Here is an 18,003-nt window from a genome sequence, read left to right as displayed (position 1 = left end):
ACGGCTCCATCGGCACCCTTTTCTGATCCAGGCGCCGCTGTCTCGTGGCTCGTGGCTCCCGGTGGCATGGTCGCCCCTTTTCTTGCTTCGCTCTACTGGAAAGAAGCTATCTTCTAGGTATCCTGACAAAAAAAGACCTCTCGAGGGAGTGCCGAGCCGAGGGCAGCCACGCTGTGTGTGCAAAGTCGTGATCAACTGCCTTCCTCGTTTTCGTAAGTTATGGCAAACCAATCCTTCCCCCAACCAAATAAATATCTAAGAATGCAGACGCGGCTAGCTGTACCGAGCCGACCTGGGTTGAGAGCGCTCAAGCTCCGCCCAAGGACAGCCCGCGTCATGACCCAGCCTAGCGCAGCCTATGTGTAGAAACAAAGTGTCTTCATTCTGCTTCTCGACTCTTTAGGACCCCCTGAGACCAAGTCCAGCCACGTTCTCGACATACGTGACCACTAAGCGTCGGTTCGTTTCCTGCTTCCTGGCGGTTCTCCTAGACCGCTTGACCAGGAGTGGGGGGCGCAGGAGACGCATGAGGCGGAACCTCGGGGCGTTGTCGCTTACCACCCTTCAAGCTCTTCATGCGCCCAAGGAAGCCGCCAGGAGGCTTGGCGGGGGCCTCGTTGGCGCTATCAGATGTTGCTCGTCGTTCGAGACCATAGGGTCCGGGGGACCTGCCGCCGTCGGCCGATCCTGGCGACATGGGCTTGGTACCCTTTGATTTGACAGTGATACGCTCCGAATCCCCCTTGGTGTCGAATTCGTCAAAGAAGGGATTTCTCTCTCCGGTGCTTTCGCCGCTGCGCGGGCCGTAGGCGGCCTCAGGGTTGGTGAAGCGACCGCCGTTGTAATCACGCTCACGCGGCGGTCGGTTGATGCCTCGGATCCTCTGAGCCAGCGACTTCTTTCGCTGCAAACCTCCTTCCATAGACTCCTGCGCATTCTCGGCCTCTCGTCGCTGGATGGCAGTGCGAGCAGCCGGGGTTCCCTCCAAGAAGGTCGAAGTTCCCAATCCTACGCTCTCGTCTCCGTGCATGATGGAACCCCGCGCAGAAGGATCAAAGATGATCGGCTCGCCGCTCCGGTTGCCGCTCTCCTTGCCAACAAAGTTGTAGTCCTTGTGGGCTTCGTCATCGTGGTGGCCCATGAAGGTGGCATGGTCGGGTCTCGCATTCAGAGGCCCTGAGCCACCAAGCGAGTTGTTCAGGGAGCCCTCGGGGAAGGCTTGCATGGGCGCACGGCGACCGCCGCGGTTGCGGTGGGGGTTGAGGGCGTCAAAGGGACCGTCGTGGTGGAAGACTACATCGTCATCATGTTAGAAGCAATACATACAGCACGGATGGCTTGCAGATACTCACGCCCGGTGCCGTAAATGCTCGTGGCATCCAGCTGGTCAATCAAGTCGAGTCGCTTGGGCTTCTTCGTGGGATCCTTGGGGGCCGAGTCGTCCTTTCGCTCCCTTTCGCGGTTTCGTCGCTCTCGCTCACGGCGTGTCCTCTCGATCAGCTTCTTCTCCTCTTCGGTCAAAGGCGAATCCATGATGGAAGTGTCGGAATTGCGACGGGGGCGGCGTTCCGGGCGTCTTTCAGTGCGCTTGGGATCGAGCATCTTGTCGCCGCCAGTAGAGGCGTGAGGTCCATGCATCTTCCGGGCTCTCATCGCTTCCTCCTGAGATCGAGAAGGACGGTGAGGGGGTCCGCCGCCACGTGGTGGTGGGCCGCGGCCGCGCGACGACTGGTTATCGCTCCTAGAAGGACCAGGCGCCGGCTTGTTCATAGGGCGAAGCGGTGCCTTCTGTTGACCCTTCTCCTCAAGAGTCAGGTTGTCCTGGTCAGATAGGTCAGCGACAGGTACTACCGTCGACAGGAAGCAACATGGGGGAGAAGGCGGGGTTTGGCGAGGAACGCCAGTCAGTCACCGGTCGGGTGCCATGTACTTACAAACAACTCTTCCGCAGAAGGGGACTTTGCATCCTTAGCCGATGCCATGCTGTCAGGAGACTTTACTCGGTCAATGGGGAATTGTGTGGTGATGTTGTTGTTTGAGTTGGGGTCGAGGAAGGGATTTCTCGAAACTGGTCGAGGAGGAGGGTCGTCAAATGGTGAGCGTGGTGGAGGCGGAGAGAAGCTGCTGGGACCGCCGTTGGGTGAAGGAGCGCCTCTGCGAAAGGGGTTGTTTGACGAGAGATTGAGCGTTAATCCAGGGGATCGCCCAGCAGATGAAGTGGGCTGGCCTATTGCAAGCAGCGATTAGGACAATGGTTAGCGACTTCTTTTATCAGTGCACGCAGGGGAATGTCGAAGGCAAAGGCATCCTGAAACACCAAGGTGCTCAATCGAGACAGGAGACTGGCCAGCTAAAGTGGACCGACACCAATGCCCAACCTGCAAAAAGCGTGCTGATGCGTGGCAGTGTGTATCTGGTCTCCACTGGAACCAAGGCAGCCCGGGTATCAGGATATCGAATAATAATAAAAGGGGGACATGAGTACAGCCTGGGAAGACGGGCGATCGATCTGCCATGATCCGCTTGGAAACAAAGCTGGGGGAGGACAAGAAAAAGGGAACCAAGGTGCCACTACAGCAAGGGAATGCAGTCCTTACCTGATTGATCGGCAAACATGTTTGGCGAGAGGGAAAGCAAACGGTACAGATGCTCCGGTGGCCGATATATATGTATCTCAATCAACGGCGCCAGGCAGGTAAGGAAATGGAATAGATGGAGTGGTGGTGCGTGTTGGTGGGTGTGTGGTGTGGGTGGTAAGGATGCGATGCGTATAACGTTGCTGTGCTAATCCACAGTGCAGTGGTATTTGCGCACGCGAGTCCCGAAGGTTAATAAAATCCACCGACTGACCCCAACCAGTCGTCGTCGAGGAGTTGTCAGGGTTGTCAAACTCCAAGACGCTCGTTCGAACTGTGATGAGACGTTCGGTAGGCACGTCAATCCTGAGGGAGGGTATGATGTAGATCGTCGAGTTGAGGAGTGCAAAGGTGGGAGAGGAAACAGATTGACAGGGAATTTTCCCCCGTGCAGCGATAGGCTATGACGTGGGTAGCCGTATTGACTGCGTCGTGCTTGTAGCTGTGTCGCGGGAATGCGGCTACCTGCGTCAATAAATGGTAAGTGTTACGCCTGGAGCCAAGCGGGTGACAAGGCGTTGGGTGAGCGACCGGTGGGTTTTTGGCAGATAGGCAGGGGTTGCGATATTCCACTGTTGTGAGGATCTCGACGTCGAAAGAGACTTTTGGTCGTTGGCGAAACCAGACGATTTCTCGCAGCTCGTCTCCTTGCTGCAATTGCTTGCTTGGTTGGGGGACTCCTGAATTTGAGTTTACCCGCTTCCCAACGGGTTAGGTACTGGTCGGAAATGTAAGGGGCTACGGGCGGCGGCTTCTTGGTGTGGTTCGCGCAGGCGGCTCTTCTCTCGTTCTCTTTCTCTCACAACTGCTGTTCCGTTCCCCCTCTCTAGGTAGGCTCTGTCTGTCTGTCGCGCGGACGCTGGGACCGGGGCAGGATTGGTAGTCCCCGGAGAGGTGTGTTTGGCGATGTCCAGTGACCAGTCCAGTCCAGATGCGGTTGTTGCTAATGGAGTATCTAATGGGAGAAAACCTGGCCGGGAAATGTGGGAGATTGTATTTTAATCAAGCGAGTGAAATGAATTGAGAATTGAGAATTTCCCCCTGGGCTAGAGCCAACGGCTTTTGTTATGATTCTCTGGAAGGCCCCTTTGGTTAATCACGCTGGTAATCTGATCTTTGGGCTTTTTTAGGTTAGGTGGGCGGTCTCGGGAGCGATCAATGGACTCTCGCCGGCTTCTGGTAAATGCTAGGTGGTCGAGAAGCGGGGACCGGGCCAGCTCGAGAAATAAAAATTGGGGTCCTCGACTGGATTAGACGGCGTTCTTGGCACCGCAAGGGTCAAAGGCACAAGGGCTTGGGGAATTGCGCATCTAGAAGGGGATTCTAGAGCCGTCAAGGCCAGAAAAGTCGACCGAGTGAGTGGGTGCTTTTGACACGGTTCTGGGTGGCCAGGCTTATGTAGTGAGACCACGAGAGAGCGAGAGCGAGAGAACGTGAGATGTGGTTGCGTAAGGTGAGTCGTAAGGGCGAGCGGGTAGACGGGATAAGAGGGAAGGAAGGTAGGAGAGGAGGACCCGGAACCAGCAGACCGGGAAGGTAATACAGGAATCGCTGGCTTCCCGAGCGAGAGACAAGACACCTTCGCTCGCTTGCCCGCCAGCAGCATCGACCGATACAAGCTTGAGAGGAAGAGAGGTCTGGCGGAAGCAGGCGATCTTGCCTTCCAATGAACCCTGTCCGGCTCAATGGTCCCTTAGCTAATAACCTAAGCCAGTCAAGCTCGGTGAGGATCGCGTGGGTCATTCTACGCTACATACTCATCAAGCTGGCGTATAGTCAAGAGTAATGCATCTGCAGGTCACAGGACACCAGGACACACACCCACACACAGCATAGGATCGAGGCCGGGCGGCCTATACATGTACATGCATCCTGTCTAAGTGGCTTCCAAGGCTGGCGGCGGCAGGTGCAGCTGCAGACGCATGGCGCAGGCGCAGGACAGACACACGGAACCACAGGCCGGCAAACTCGAGACCGACCACTACTAATCGGGCAGGTTACCGTAGGTAGGGAGCAATTAGCCCGCCATCAGAGCGTCCGGGGAACTTCCTGATGAACTAACCCTAGAGCTCGGGCTGAACAGACAGACGAACTGTCGCGGCAAGTAGGTTCTGATGTCCCATCTCAGTTGGATTACACTCATTTTAGCATAGGCGAGTCAGGACTCTATCCGAGCCCGTCCGTAGGCTCCTCTTGATTTGAAGGAAGCAGTGGGCTCTCCTCGCTGTCTCCCCGTACTCATGTCGCCTATTTCGAAGTGCGGATCCAGAGAAAGCTACTATAAATTAAGCCTGCTAGCTGGCTAGAGGCCTCACACGAGTCACTATGTTCAATGTTGTTAACAAGCAAGCCGGCATGTGTGTGTACGTCAACCTGTTTGGTCCGAGCAAGCGATCATGTTTTGTTCTATCACCGAAGCGTCTTGCTGCATTCAAATTCAATGCATCAAGCTGCCAATACTAAAAAATCAAACAAATTGGACGTTTGCCAAGGCACGGCCCCGGTGTAGTAGTTTTTGGGACTCGGCACTCGGACAGCTTGGTTTTAGCATGTATGTACATGTAAAACATTTGAGACGAACTTGCCTGTTCACCTCGCCCGCTGCTCGGTGGTATGCCGTGAATAAAGACGACAGGGAACATTCGAAGCCTCCTTGCCTCGCCGTGTGTTGTTGGCACGCATAGCTTTCCTCGGCAATTCTTCTAGGGTCGTATTGCATTGTTACTTTTGTAAGTCGCGGCCAGGATCAGGTGATAACACGAATTGGATTATTGGCAGGCCCATCCCGTCTGACAGGATCCCCTGACCATGCAGCCAACACTGGGTCGAGAGAAAAGCTGGGAAACATCGGGCTTAGGGACGGATTGATTTCCGTTTTGCAGATGTTCTTGGGAATTATTAAAGTGTTTATGCATCATGCCCACCCATTCCTTACTGCCCGTTGCAGGCGATTAGGTAAACTTGAATCTTGCCGCCCCCAGGGTAGACCTGTTCTGTGGTGACAGCGCCCATCAATGCATCTCGATCTTGCTTGTTGATCAACCCAGACAACCTTCCGCGAGATCTCATGCGGGCATCTTGGTCGTAGGTATCTGAGATAATGCCATGCCCGTATCCTTCGGGGCCTTCGCTAGGCCAATTGGGCCTTGGGCCCTGGAAATCGAAATCTTTCACCCCGGCTTCAGGTGGAGCTTAGGAGGGGTCAATGGCCGACGGGGTGGCAGTATTTTAGCTCCAATTAGGACCCCTTTCAACTGGCCGGTCCGTACCCATTTCTTCTGAAGTTGTAATGCCATCCTCATTTTCACCGCCGTCAGGAGAGCATGCTGGATGGTTCGCTTCACTTCGCCCGGGGTCGCCTTTCCTGCCGCGCTCTTCATTGCTGCGGCAGTCGCGCAAGCCCGTTCGGTGCAACCGAACCCGTCAAGCTTTCCATGCTCCAGAACCCAAGCCCTTATTCCTCCTACCTGGCGCGTATTCAGCCAAATTCCCTGGCGTAAAAAGCACCTATGTTGCCTGCTTCAGCTGGCCTACAGGTACTTTTATTGACAGTGGCGTCTTCCAGAATGCCTCTTCCTCTTGTCCGGCTACAGTATTCGCTACACCATATCCGTACTGTATGGATGGCAAAATGTTTGCTAAAGATCGCAAGGAGCAGAAGACCCTGAAATCCACATGTGGGAATGGCCTCTCCTTTCGCCCCCTCCATCTCTGCTTTCCCCTCTGCAATTACTCCTAGTAAAGCGCCACTAAGTTAGGTTATTACTGCCGTATACCCCACAATCATCATGTACGTATACGCATGCTAGAGGTACTGTAGACCATGTGCGTCGTGTGGGGTATAATTCACCGCCCGTGAGATGATAGGCGAGCTGCGGCAGGGGTTGTGGCCTTTTTCTATCGTCTTGCTCCTTTGGGTCAAAGTCCGTGATGGTCCTAATGAGGCTAAGAGGCTGCTGTGTTTTGTGACAGATGCAATGGCGAGATCTACGTTGGCGTGATAATATCCCCGAGATGGGCTTCAGCTGACTTACTACCTACTTACTGCCTTGCCTGCACTGCTCAAGTCATCGTGCCCTGAAATGAGGCAACTACGGTACATATATATGTATGTGACTGACCGTCGATCCCGAACCTCATCACCAGGGTAGCTTCAGTGGTGTAGACAAGCCGGTTCCCAGCACTGGTTCAGCGGTACCGATGTCACCTATCACAGGTTAGCTTGGCTCAATACAGCATGGTTCAGTCTGTCAGGCTCTCAACAAGCCCTTACATACCTGGTCCGCGAGGAGCCCAGTATTCCCCAGACTTGCTCATGTCGAGCTTCTCGGCCCATTCCACTAGGCTCTTTGCAGCCTCGTCGGGGGTCACGGCTACACAACGGCAGGAAAACCAGTCAGTCAATGCCTAGTACGGCTATTGTTTGCTAGGAGAGAGAGGCCTTACCTCCGCCGTCGTCCCAGTATTTATCAAACCCAACCCCTTTCGTCATCTCCGTGCGCATGAACCCAGGGTGCACAATACTGATGATCACCTCCTTGTCTTTGAGGTCGAGGCTCAAGAGCTTGCCGACCATGTTGAGGGCGCTCTTGCTGGCATGGTGGGCGTAATTGCCGCCGCCCTCGGACTCGTGGCGTAGCGTAATGCTGCCGGACTCGCTCGAGACCAGCACCACCTTGGTGCCCTTCCCCAAAAGGTTGGCGTGAGCCAGCCGGTGCACGATGAAGACGGGCGCGATGGAGCTTGTCGTGTACATGGTCACCTCTTCCTGCCAGTTGGGGCCCTTCTCGGCCGAAAAGTCCTCAGTTGTGAAGCGACCGGCCGTGATGATCACCAAGTCGAGCGACTGCTGGCCTTTCAGCTGGCCTGCGAGGTTGTCTCCAACATCCGGCTTCAAGAGGTCGATGTTGGGCAGCCACTTGACATGATCGGGAAAGCCCTGCGGGCCTGAGCCAGACCGAGTAGTGGCATATACCGTCGTCGACGGCTGAGAGGCGTACTGCTTCGTCAAGGAAGCACCCAAGCCCTATGCGTCGTTAACGACTATCACAACCCCAAAACGGCTGAAGATGTTTTGGTGCTGACTTACACGTGTGGCGCCAACGATCAATACCGAGACCATGGTGGGTAATGTTCACGTCAAGTTAGGTTTCTTGCAGGTTTGCTCGCCAATAATTCTAGGGTGACAGGAGGTAAATTGATGGCAAAAGGCTGAGGTCAAGAGCTTGATGATATCGGAGTTGTCGACTTGCACGCACCAAACTGGTGGTGACGTCGGTGGAGGCGGGGCAACTGCTGTACCTGCAGTTTGGCAAGCACGCAATCTGTGACAAAGGTAAAGTACGGTAAGCGTTGATGTAAAGAGATGTTCCAGACATCCACTGGTCTCTACACGAAGGCAACGACACGCCAATTAGAACCTAAGGTTAAGAGGTAGGATGTATGCAGCTTTAGCAGAAACAGAGAGTTTCACCCAGCGTCACTCATGACTTTCAGTGCCTGTCTGTCTAGAACTATCTGCGATACTCGTACAACGCTTTTGTGGGAAACCAATAAAGAAGATACACTTTATGAAGCAGCTCTGGCAGCTCAACAGATCCTGCATCCTGTACGATTCCTTCAGATTTTGTCCATCGGGATCCTGTCTCAAAAGGAGATGAGTCGCTTGGGCCTTATCACCTTGGCGCACTGGCGTTACGATCCTGACCAGTCCGTAGCTGCCATGATCGCCACTCAAAGTCGCAAAGTAGAATGAAGATGCAGATGACTTATGAGATCAGTTTATACTACATGTGTGTTTACCTGCCTTGTCCCATCGAGGGGAGGGACACCGGCAAGTCCAACTAAGTAGAATGGCCTTTTCAGAGGTCTCCCTGTCCGTTTACAGCGAAAACATCGCCTCCATAACTCCTCCACCATACACACCTTCTTTCCCCCCCGTAACCTGCTGACGTCTTTAGTTCGCCTGGCAGTCGCATGTATTGGCACAGCTGGCAGGATCGTAGTCGCAGATGACATTACCGTCCTGACCGCAGTAGCAATATGTCTTGCAGATGCTAGCGTCACAGTGGAGCGTGAACGAAGAGGAAGACCGGCCCATGACGGCATCAACCACATCTTCTGCACTCTCAGCCTCGGGGCTGGGGGGCGAACCCGCCTGGGGCAGGTCGGAGACTGGATGGGGAGACATCGGGATAGTCACGATCGACGGCTCCTTGGTAATAGTCGTCCAGGAGAGAGTGCCAGTGTGCTCTGGTACGGAAACCACCACAATGTACGACTCGGTGGGAGCTGGGGCCGCAGTTGATGACGTGATTGAGTGATGCGAATGATGGTGGCGCGACATGGTAGTGTTCGGATGCGTCACGGGCACCGGCATGAGTCCGGCTCTGACTGTAGACGTGGGCTGGCCTCCGTTGTCCGATCCCGTTCCCTCGGGGATGTTGGTGCCCTCTGAGCTCGACGAGACGTGAGGGAAGGCGCTCGTAACCGTGGGGTGGGGCGTACCTCGCGTGGTCTTGCTATGGCTATGGCTAAGTGTGTGGCTATGACAAGGGATACCAGTGCCGTGAGAAGACATGTGATGTGTCTTTGTACCATTTACGCTCCATGAGAATGAATGGTGGTGAGGTATGGTATGGTGCGAGGTGTGGTGCGAGATGTGGTGAACAGGACTGGCAGTCGAGATCTTGCTATGGCCATGGCTGGCCGTGTGGCTATGGCCGGGAGTGACACTGCCGCGAGAAGACATATGATGAGTCTTTGTACTATTTACGCTCCATGAAAACGAATGGTGGCTAGACATGGAATGGTGCGGGGTGTGGTGAATGGGACCGGCAGTCGAGGTAACGATAGTGAGAGATTCGGTGGCCAAGCTGGGCCAGGAGAGACTGAGGGGAGGGGACGAGGTGGTAGAAGCCATGGACGTGTTATGCTTTCCATAGCTGTAGCTGGCCTGTGCCTGAACAGCCAGCAGGAAAGCCGAGATGGCCATCATTAGGAACTGTCAGGCGTGTTAGCAGTCTAGCATGCTGTACATTCTTGTCTTGTAGTACTGACCTTCATTTTTGCTATAGGGAGCGAATATCCGAATAACGTTTAAAGGATGCTAATTGGCGTTGAGTTAGTAACGAGGACGATAAGTGAGCGACGGCGACGTTCGCCGGGCGTTCCACGACGTTGGGTCGGTGATGATGGACGTTCGCTGGGTGGTGCGAGTGCCTCACGACGGCGAACGGACCCAAACGAGGTTAAGCGGAAACAGCACGACGACGACCGAGCCCAAACGAGATTGAGTACATACCTCGAGATGGTGACCGAGTTCCGAACAAAGAGGACCGACTTTGCGTGAGCCAGTCGTCTGCAATAGATAGGACTGTCAAGGACGCGAAAAAAGTAGGGTGACGACTCGAAAGAATTGAGGTGCGGTAGTGAGTGGAAGTCGTGAGGACTGTGAGAGGGAGAGTCGGTTGAGGATGGAGGTGTGGAAGGAAAGGAAAAGAGGCCAGAGACCTGGAGGGAAGGGGCGCATATATAGGTTTCCAGAGGGTGGAAAATCAGGAACTGGCATTGAATGGCATAGGGCGTTGAAGTTAACGTGTGACTCAGAATGAAGCATGTCTACATTTAATGGACGGACGTGAATACAGGGCCAGACAAGCCCTTTTAGGTAGGGAGTCTTTGGCCCATCATCTTAATTGCGGCAGTGAATGTATGCGGCTCTCGCGTAAGGGAGCCTCAGGGGTTTGTGCCATTTTGATTGTGCAAGACGTGACTGTTATCATTGGGATCAGGTTGGTTACTTCACGCAGCAGCTTCATGAGATACTGCAAATATTGCAGTCTATTTGAGTCATGCAAAATGACATGCAGTTGCAGCTGGAATACCACGCTTGTGATTGATTACATATTGTACATGGTGCTTCCTGCTTTCACGCCCTTCTCACGATTTCAACAGTGGGGAGTTGAAGTAAAGCCAAATGCCATTCAAGATGCAGAGCATCACTTGGATCACTACCCTCTAGTTAGTAATAAAAGTGCGGCGAGGTGGCCGCTACATGCATTTTCATCGCCTTCTGAGAAGCTGAGAGCCTCACTGCCATGATTGTACGAAACGGAAAGAAAGACCAGCGCTCGTCCAGCTGCGGCATGTTTGATAAGAGCGTGTGTTGCTGCGATGTAAAATGGGATACTTCTTAGATCAAACCAACTTTTCGCGGATTGCATGCATCATATCGACAAGTAGGAGGCCCCGGGAAGGCTCTGGTATTAATATGTTATCCCGTGGTACTCTGTTATATAAGTATATAGGTATGTAATCCAACCCATAAGATAGCAAAGCAAGCCCACTGCCAGCCAAATATGTGCAATACCACCTCAACGCCATGCCAAACTCGTACATAAATCATAAATACACCACACAGAATCCAGAATGCAGCAAACTGTAAGTCGCTAGCCCCTCTTCCCTTTTCTCTCGCTCCGAGCAGCATCAGTCAGTCACTCGCAAGAACTTCTCTAACGTCTTGCCAGGCCCGACGATCCCGGCCCTCCGCCACCACCACCAGGTCCCCCCTTCTTCCTAAGACTAGCCGAGCTTCCCCACTGACCAGCCGACTTCCGCAACCGATTGCCCAGGCTGATTCTAGCAGCGCTCAGCGCCGGCTGGCTGTCGACGTTCAGCAAGGGCTTGCCCTGGCCGTCCGCCGCCGGGAGCTGCGAGCCGCTCGCCACGCTCTCCCAGTCGTTCTTGTCGACGGAGTTTGCCCGTTTGTGGCGACCTCCTCCCGCACTGGCGGCTACGGCGTTGTTATCCAAGTCCTCGGAAGGTTTGCGGAGCTTGCCCTGACGCAACGCGCCCATCATAGCCGCCCATCGCTCGACTTGACCATTGCAAGCCTCTTCTGCACAGTTGCATTCGTCGCCAGCCGGGCACTCAGTCTCGCCCATAGAATGCCACTCCGCCAAGCAAGCTTCGTGAAGGGCACACCCACAGCCGAGACACGGCACATACTGGGCATCCAACGGCGCAAGACAATATACACAGAAAAGGCGCGTTTGAATGCGTTTGCAGCGCTCACAGGTGCCTACTGCGCCCCCTGGCGTAGCTACCCCGTAGGTGGAGCCTATGGGATCTAGTTGCGTCTCATGGATTCGACAGTATCCAACGACATCGAGGCCGCGTCCGGAAGAGAGAACTCCTTGCAGATGCTCCTTCTTTGCCAACACAATAGGCGAGGCTGTCCCTTGAGGCACCATGGTAGTATGGCTCATGTTATCAGGAGTGTGGTAGGAGCTCCGGAAGCTTTCCTGCCCGAAACTGTCAAAATGCGATACGGAAGGATCCTCTTTCAACACATTGAACTTCATGATCTCAAGCCGTGCCAAGGGATGCTTCCACATATGCAGCATCTCTGCATATGCGTACCGGTAAGTTGAATATGCGACTTCTCGAGTTGGCTCTAACAGGGGTGTTGTCATCCACCCATCGTCGTCGAATATTGACTGATCCTCTATTTCAACGGATATGCTATTGATCACAGAAAGCTGGTAATCATCCTTTCGTTGTTCATCATCGGAGTACGAGTTTCGTGCTGTTGATGCTGGCTCCGATGTTGGACCAAGGATCATCGACCCACCCCAGGTCACATTGGGAGTGAGGTTAGCGAGAATCGTCTCACCCGGGCTTGGCCGTTTCTTGGTAGGAGGAGAGGACGAAACAGTGTTTGTAAAGGGCCGTGGAAAGCTAGCAGCGAAGCCAGTGCTGAGAGCTGTATTGGCGCGGCGGAATAGTCTGGGCTCTGGGGATGTTGAGAGGCTTTGAGTGACATCGGCATCCGACATACCATCGCGAGGTGTGGTTCTTGGTGGTGGAGGTGTGCCCCCAGATGGATAGGAGTTTGTCCCCGGACCACCTAGCCAGTACCCTTCCTCAGACCCATAGGAACCTGGTATGTGAACAGGCGTGTGAACTGTCCCGGGAGTCGATACTGCTGAGTTGACGTGGCTTTTGTAGTTGGAACTGGTATGCCACAACGACGCATCCGTGGGGAAGTAGTCCAACGAGAACGACGGAGCCTTCATTCCAAGGGGAGTCTCAGGCTGCGTAATGTGAGATTCTGCGTATGCGACGCCGTCTTCAGTAGAAGCTTCGCTGAAGACGCAGGAGAGCATTGCCAGCATCTGTACATCAGCTGCCCGCTCAAAGTATTGGAACAAGTCAGCGATGAACTCTTTGGCGAGTGGGTGCAGTCCCCATTTCACTTTGCCTGCTAATTGGTTTTCCGAGTTCCCTGGACTTGTTTTGCCATCCTTTACATGACTGACGATATTCTTGGCCACGACGAGGACCGAGCTGTTCCGTGGTGTTTGCTCAAGCAATTCGAGCGGGATATCTCTTCGGAGCAGCAATGCAGCGTACCTCCAAACATGGACAAGGTCATATCGGCCATACTTGAGAGCCACTTCTGCATTGTGCTCACAGACCTCGGGCCCATCACCGAAGATAGAATACTCTTGCGCTAGCTCCTGTTTCGATGGCAGGAGATCCGACATGTCGTGAAGTGATACAACATTCTTAGGTTTCGTAGAACGGCGCCTGCTTGTGCCAGTGCCAGTACCGGTCTCTACACCTGTTCCTCCTCCACTAGAGCGCATTGAGTAGCTACCACTGAATGTCTTCTTGAAGCGTCGTCCAGGAGTATACCACATGCTGACCTTGTGCATATAAGTCTCTTCAGAGTCACTCGAGCTTGACGAGTCGTCCGCATCCTCGGAGTCGGAATGGTCCCCAACCATCGAAGACTCATCCAATAGATGTCTCTGCCTCGGAGGTGGAGTTTCCTGCTGCAGTCTCCCGAACCCTGCGAACGTTGGCTCGCCTTTGGGACGTTCCTTGACCATATCGGTAGGAGTAAAGAGCAAAGCCTTGGCCTTTTCTTCCTTTGAAGGGAAGAAGCAGACAAGTCTTCCGTCATTGGACCACCGCCCGCCACAAAGTCGTGGTATAGGTGGCAGCGTCGGTCGATTGACAGGGGCAAGTGTTGCATCGAGCTCGACACTTGCGGTCAGCTCCTGTGACATACTTGCTGACCCCCCAGCGGGTATCTCATCCGCTTCATCTTCGCTTGAACTCTCATCTGCGAGAGGGTCGAGCTCGTCATCCAAGTCTTTAACGTTCTTAAAGAAGTTGGTGCTGCTGGACAGGTCGGTTTCGCCGAGAAGATAGGTAAAAGCAACCTCTAAGCAATTCTGCTTCTTCTTCGCAAAGCGATAGGCAACCTGATTTACCTCTTGGTCAATCTTCTTGTACGTTTGATCCGACATGAGAGCGGATTTTTCGATCAGAAACTTGGGTGCCCTGGACTTGGGGTAGCTACTTGGCACATCAACCTTGACTTTGATATAGATGGTTTCACCATCCATACCCCATGGGCCTTTTAATGAAGCATCGAGAATGAGGCCAGTTAGGTCAATCTTGTCCCACTGCACATTCGGCAACTGCTGACTGATTCTGACGATCTCCTCTTGTAGAGGTTCTGGTTCTTCCCAATGTCCATGGAAGCCAGAACCAAACATGGTGGAATCCTTGGATTCCTTCCGCAGGGGAATATCCCTTGTGGAGCTCTTCTTTCTACTCATAGTAATACCTTTCATCCAGCCTAGTTGATCAGTGCTCCGATTGGCTGCCTTCCCCACAGACGCCTTTGCCTTCATCGAAGGGCCTCTCCAAGACGGCAGAGACCCCGACCGGGACTGCTGTTGAGTTTGCATCCCCATGGTCAATGCACTTCGCCTATACTGCGCTCCGCTACCGGGACGTGGATCACTCATGGTTGCCGACCTTCTCTCACGCTTCGCGTTGTCGTCAACGGAGCGAAATGTCTTGTAAGTAGCTCCTTTTCGGGTTAGGATGAGTTTCTTGACTGCGGCTCCTCCCTTTACATGACCAACAGTCTCAAGAATGCCTGGGTCGACTCTGTTCAGGTGCAGCTCGTTGTCTTCGCCCCATGACACAAGCTGGAATTCACGATTGTCGATGCCATCATCCGAGATGTTCCCCCGACTTCTCCACAAGAACTCTTTGGCCTTTTGGCTTCCATGCCCGGCAAATATGTTCACGGGATCGGCGTGGTGGTCACGCGGCTCATTTTCACCCCTGCGAGTATCGTACAGATAGAGGTTTCCTGGATCGCTCTGAGGCATTGCCAACAAGCCCGAGCCAAAGGGTGTATGTCGCGCTCTCCACACAGGGAAATCTGTTCGGATGATTCGCTCAGGTTCGTCGGAGACGCCGTAGTCCCAGAACTTGATAGATCTGTCCAATGAGCAGGTGACCAGAGCAGTAGACCGAGTACGATTCCAGTCGAGGCCATAGATCTTGGAGGTATGCGCATTTATCGACTTCAAAGGCTCCGAGGGCTTCCTCTCGTCCCAAATATGAAGCCACCGATCATGGGAAGAAGCGAGGATGAACGGGTCTTGGCGATTGTATTTGACTTGTGTCGCACCAGCAAACCAATCGCAGTATGTTTGGACAGGCTGCCGGGGCCTCCGGAGATCCCACCCATGGACGTATCCATCTACAGCGCATGTCGCAAGGATATCTGGGTGATGGGCTGAGAAGTTGATATCGGTAATAGCTCTGCTGTGACCTTGAAGAGAGTGCTCAATGGCACCATTAGCAGAAGCTTCCCTCAAGTTGAGGTTCCAGATCAGACAACGGTGATTAGCCGTTGATGCGACCCAGTAGTCACGAGCTGCAAATGGCGACCATTGCACATCTACCACCAGCCAGGGTAGGCCATGACTGCTCAGCCTGCGTGGTCCGCTGTAGGGAGAGTCCAAGTCAATGATAGCAAGACCTTCAGGCCTATATGGTAAGAAAATGTCAGCCGCCTAAGTACGAAGACAGTGTACCAAGATATATATGCGCTTACGAGGCGAGTGCAATATCGCGGCCAGAGGGAGATATCGTGGCTGAGCCCACAAGACCTTCGACACGAATCGTTACATCGGCGTCAAAGGTCTCGCTGTCAGCTGCGGATTTGATCGTCTTGCCCTTCTTGGAAGGGTCCAGAAGCGACGGCATGGTGAGTTCCGGTTAACAAGCTCTTCCGCCAAAGCTTAGTTGGCCTTGCATCAAAAGAGCAAGGCTGAGATATATCGAACTTGAGTGCGGTGTCTCTTTCAACTCCGACTCATGGTCCTGCGTGTTTTGCCTGTACAGAAGCTATTGAGCTCCGCATGATTTAGAAGAGGAGATATGTAGTGCCACCATGCATCGTGTATATGATGATGCGAAAATAGCCCAAGGGTGATCGTGTGTTTCGTGATGGCGCCAATAGTCTATTTGATGAAATTGATATTAGTAGATGTGATGATTGACATTGAATGAGCGCCTCTTCATGTCCAAGCTCTTGAATGCATCATTGCACAAATATGCATAAACAGCGGGTGATACGAAATTATGCACGCTCAGCTCCCTTAGTCAGGCCTGGTGCCAAGAACGAGGGGCAACTTAGAGAGGATGTATCCAGTATCTCGCTTATCGACAACGGGAGCTTCATAAGTGTTGGATGGCATGAATGCATTAATCGGTGCGTACTGCTCGTGCTTGATCATCAGCGCTTGCTGCCTCTGTTTACCTAGGTAAACCGAGAACCCAAGCCTCATTTCCAGACTTTGCTGATGCCACTACATACTTAACAAACCCCCAATCCCATTGAAGTCATTCGAGGGAGACTTCGGATTGTTTTAGTGCTGCCTTCTATTCAGGTCCTCTCGTTACTTAGTAATACCTCGAACATAAAAAAACCCCGCCAAGCTTCAGACCTCCAGCCCACTTCCAGACCTCCGCCAACCATTAGAAGCACCAGAGCCGCCGCCTGTCTCTTTGACCCCACGACTCCGGCTCCCGGCCCCAGCTAAATACCTACTGCTTCTTATCAGACACCTTCTTTGCTTTCTAACTCTCCCACAAGGTCGGCGATAGAAAAGTTGTACTATTCTGCTTTCTTTCCAGCAAAGCCCATCATTCACTCATTACCACGCTTGCTCCCAGAACCCTCCAGAAATACCTAACCCAAAATGGCGCTGCCCAAGCGCATCATAAAAGAGACGGAGCGCCTCATGTCAGAGCCGTGAGTCGCATAACCACCCACCTCCAACCCCGGCCTGCATTTTGCACAGCCGAACGCAGAGAGGAAGGACTGTCAACTAACCGTACTTCATTTTGACAATAGTGTGCCTGGCATTAGTGCTGTACCTCACGAAGACAACCTGCGATACTTCGATGTCGAGATCCATGGACCGTCAGGATCTCCCTACGAGGGTGAGTCCCAAAGATACTCTACACTGCCCTGGGGGGCATAAACCCCTTTCCATCAGCGACGACAGGCATCTAACAGTCGCTCGAACAAATAGGTGGTGTCTTCAAGCTCGAACTCTTCTTGACCGACGACTACCCGATGGTGCCCCCGAAAATCCGCTTCCTCACGAAGATCTACCACCCGAACGTCGACAAGCTGGGTCGCATCTGCCTCGATGTTCTGAAGAGTAAGTTGGCGCTGCTCCCCGAGTCCTGTCTGATACTCTGGGCTCCAGCCCGCAGCAGAGAGCATGTAACTGACATCACTTGCCCCTCGTGCCCCGCAGACAACTGGTCGCCCGCCCTGCAGATTCGCACCATCCTTCTATCGATCCAAGCCCTGCTTGGTGCTCCCAACCCCGACGACCCCCTAGCTGCCGATGTGGCGAAGGACTGGAAGGAGGACGAGAACCGCGCGATTGCGACTGCGAAGGAGTGGACCAGCAAGTACGCCATGCCTGAGAGCAAGTAGAGAGACATGGTCAGAAAATAAAGAAAGAAACAAAGACAGAAAAGAGCTAGAATCATGCTATGGGGAGACAACCCACTACGTACCGGAGCCCCCAAGCACAAGCACGTCGCCTTTGGGTGGCAAGCAGGGTGGCAAGTCTGAGAGTACAACGGCCACCAGGCATATCATCTACTCGATGGCATAGAGGATAGGTTATGAAAGTCGAGCAGCAGCGCGAAACATACACCCCCATACGTGTTTTTGGAACGAATTGAAACGAAATGATAGGCTAGGCCGGTGGCGGCGGGCGCGTGTTGGGTCCTTGACGTGACAGACGCGCATTGGTGTTCTGGGACTGGTTTTCTCTTTTCAGTGCTCAAGGTGTTTACTACTAGACAATGGGTCATATACGTCCTCTTCATCTTTCCAGACAGCCTAGCTCGGTTGCGCTTGCCGCTGTATTCCATATAGCGAAGACACATTCAGGGTTCACGATATCCCTTGGAATCCGCGTGTGCTCGTTCATGGCCCCCACATTCCTTGTGACAACTA

General features: G+C 53.5%; 5 protein-coding genes across 5 annotated transcripts; 1 reads left to right on the top strand and 4 right to left on the bottom strand.

Moving 5' to 3' along the window:
* Nucleotides 1-487: 487 nt before the first annotated feature.
* Nucleotides 488-2,616, bottom strand: PG985_010700 (Pal1 cell morphology protein-domain-containing protein; the record flags this gene model as incomplete). The annotated part of the gene is made up of 4 exons (XM_066830468.1): nucleotides 488-1,293; nucleotides 1,353-1,821; nucleotides 1,935-2,227; nucleotides 2,598-2,616. 4 exons carry the CDS (start codon nucleotides 2,614-2,616, stop codon nucleotides 488-490), a joined length of 1,587 nt encoding a protein of 528 aa, XP_066681150.1.
* A 4,159-nt stretch (nucleotides 2,617-6,775) lies between these two features.
* Nucleotides 6,776-7,758, bottom strand: PG985_010699 (oxidoreductase; the record flags this gene model as incomplete). The annotated part of the gene is made up of 4 exons (XM_066830467.1): nucleotides 6,776-6,843; nucleotides 6,914-7,009; nucleotides 7,083-7,662; nucleotides 7,726-7,758. The coding sequence occupies 4 exons, from the start codon at nucleotides 7,756-7,758 to the stop codon at nucleotides 6,776-6,778; spliced, it is 777 nt and encodes a 258-aa protein (XP_066681149.1).
* An 834-nt stretch (nucleotides 7,759-8,592) lies between these two features.
* Nucleotides 8,593-9,701, bottom strand: PG985_010698 (uncharacterized protein; the record flags this gene model as incomplete). The annotated part of the gene is made up of 2 exons (XM_066830466.1): nucleotides 8,593-9,639; nucleotides 9,696-9,701. The coding sequence occupies 2 exons, from the start codon at nucleotides 9,699-9,701 to the stop codon at nucleotides 8,593-8,595; spliced, it is 1,053 nt and encodes a 350-aa protein (XP_066681148.1).
* A 1,448-nt stretch (nucleotides 9,702-11,149) lies between these two features.
* Nucleotides 11,150-15,722, bottom strand: PG985_010697 (uncharacterized protein; the record flags this gene model as incomplete). The annotated part of the gene is made up of 2 exons (XM_066830465.1): nucleotides 11,150-15,503; nucleotides 15,571-15,722. 2 exons carry the CDS (start codon nucleotides 15,720-15,722, stop codon nucleotides 11,150-11,152), a joined length of 4,506 nt encoding a protein of 1,501 aa, XP_066681147.1.
* A 998-nt stretch (nucleotides 15,723-16,720) lies between these two features.
* On the top strand, nucleotides 16,721-17,472 carry PG985_010696 (ubiquitin-conjugating enzyme E2 35; the record flags this gene model as incomplete). The annotated part of the gene is made up of 4 exons (XM_066830464.1): nucleotides 16,721-16,773; nucleotides 16,876-16,964; nucleotides 17,057-17,188; nucleotides 17,288-17,472. 4 exons carry the CDS (start codon nucleotides 16,721-16,723, stop codon nucleotides 17,470-17,472), a joined length of 459 nt encoding a protein of 152 aa, XP_066681146.1.
* Between the last annotated feature and the right edge of the window lie 531 nt (nucleotides 17,473-18,003).

This window comes from Apiospora marii (genome assembly GCF_038362585.1).
Source record: "Apiospora marii strain CBS 49790 chromosome Unknown utg000007l_segment0_segment0, whole genome shotgun sequence".
NCBI classification, from domain to species: Eukaryota; Fungi; Ascomycota; class Sordariomycetes; order Amphisphaeriales; family Apiosporaceae; genus Apiospora; species Apiospora marii.
The sequence above is the reverse complement of the archived record's forward strand: the minus strand, read 5'-3'. Positions and strand labels throughout refer to the sequence as shown.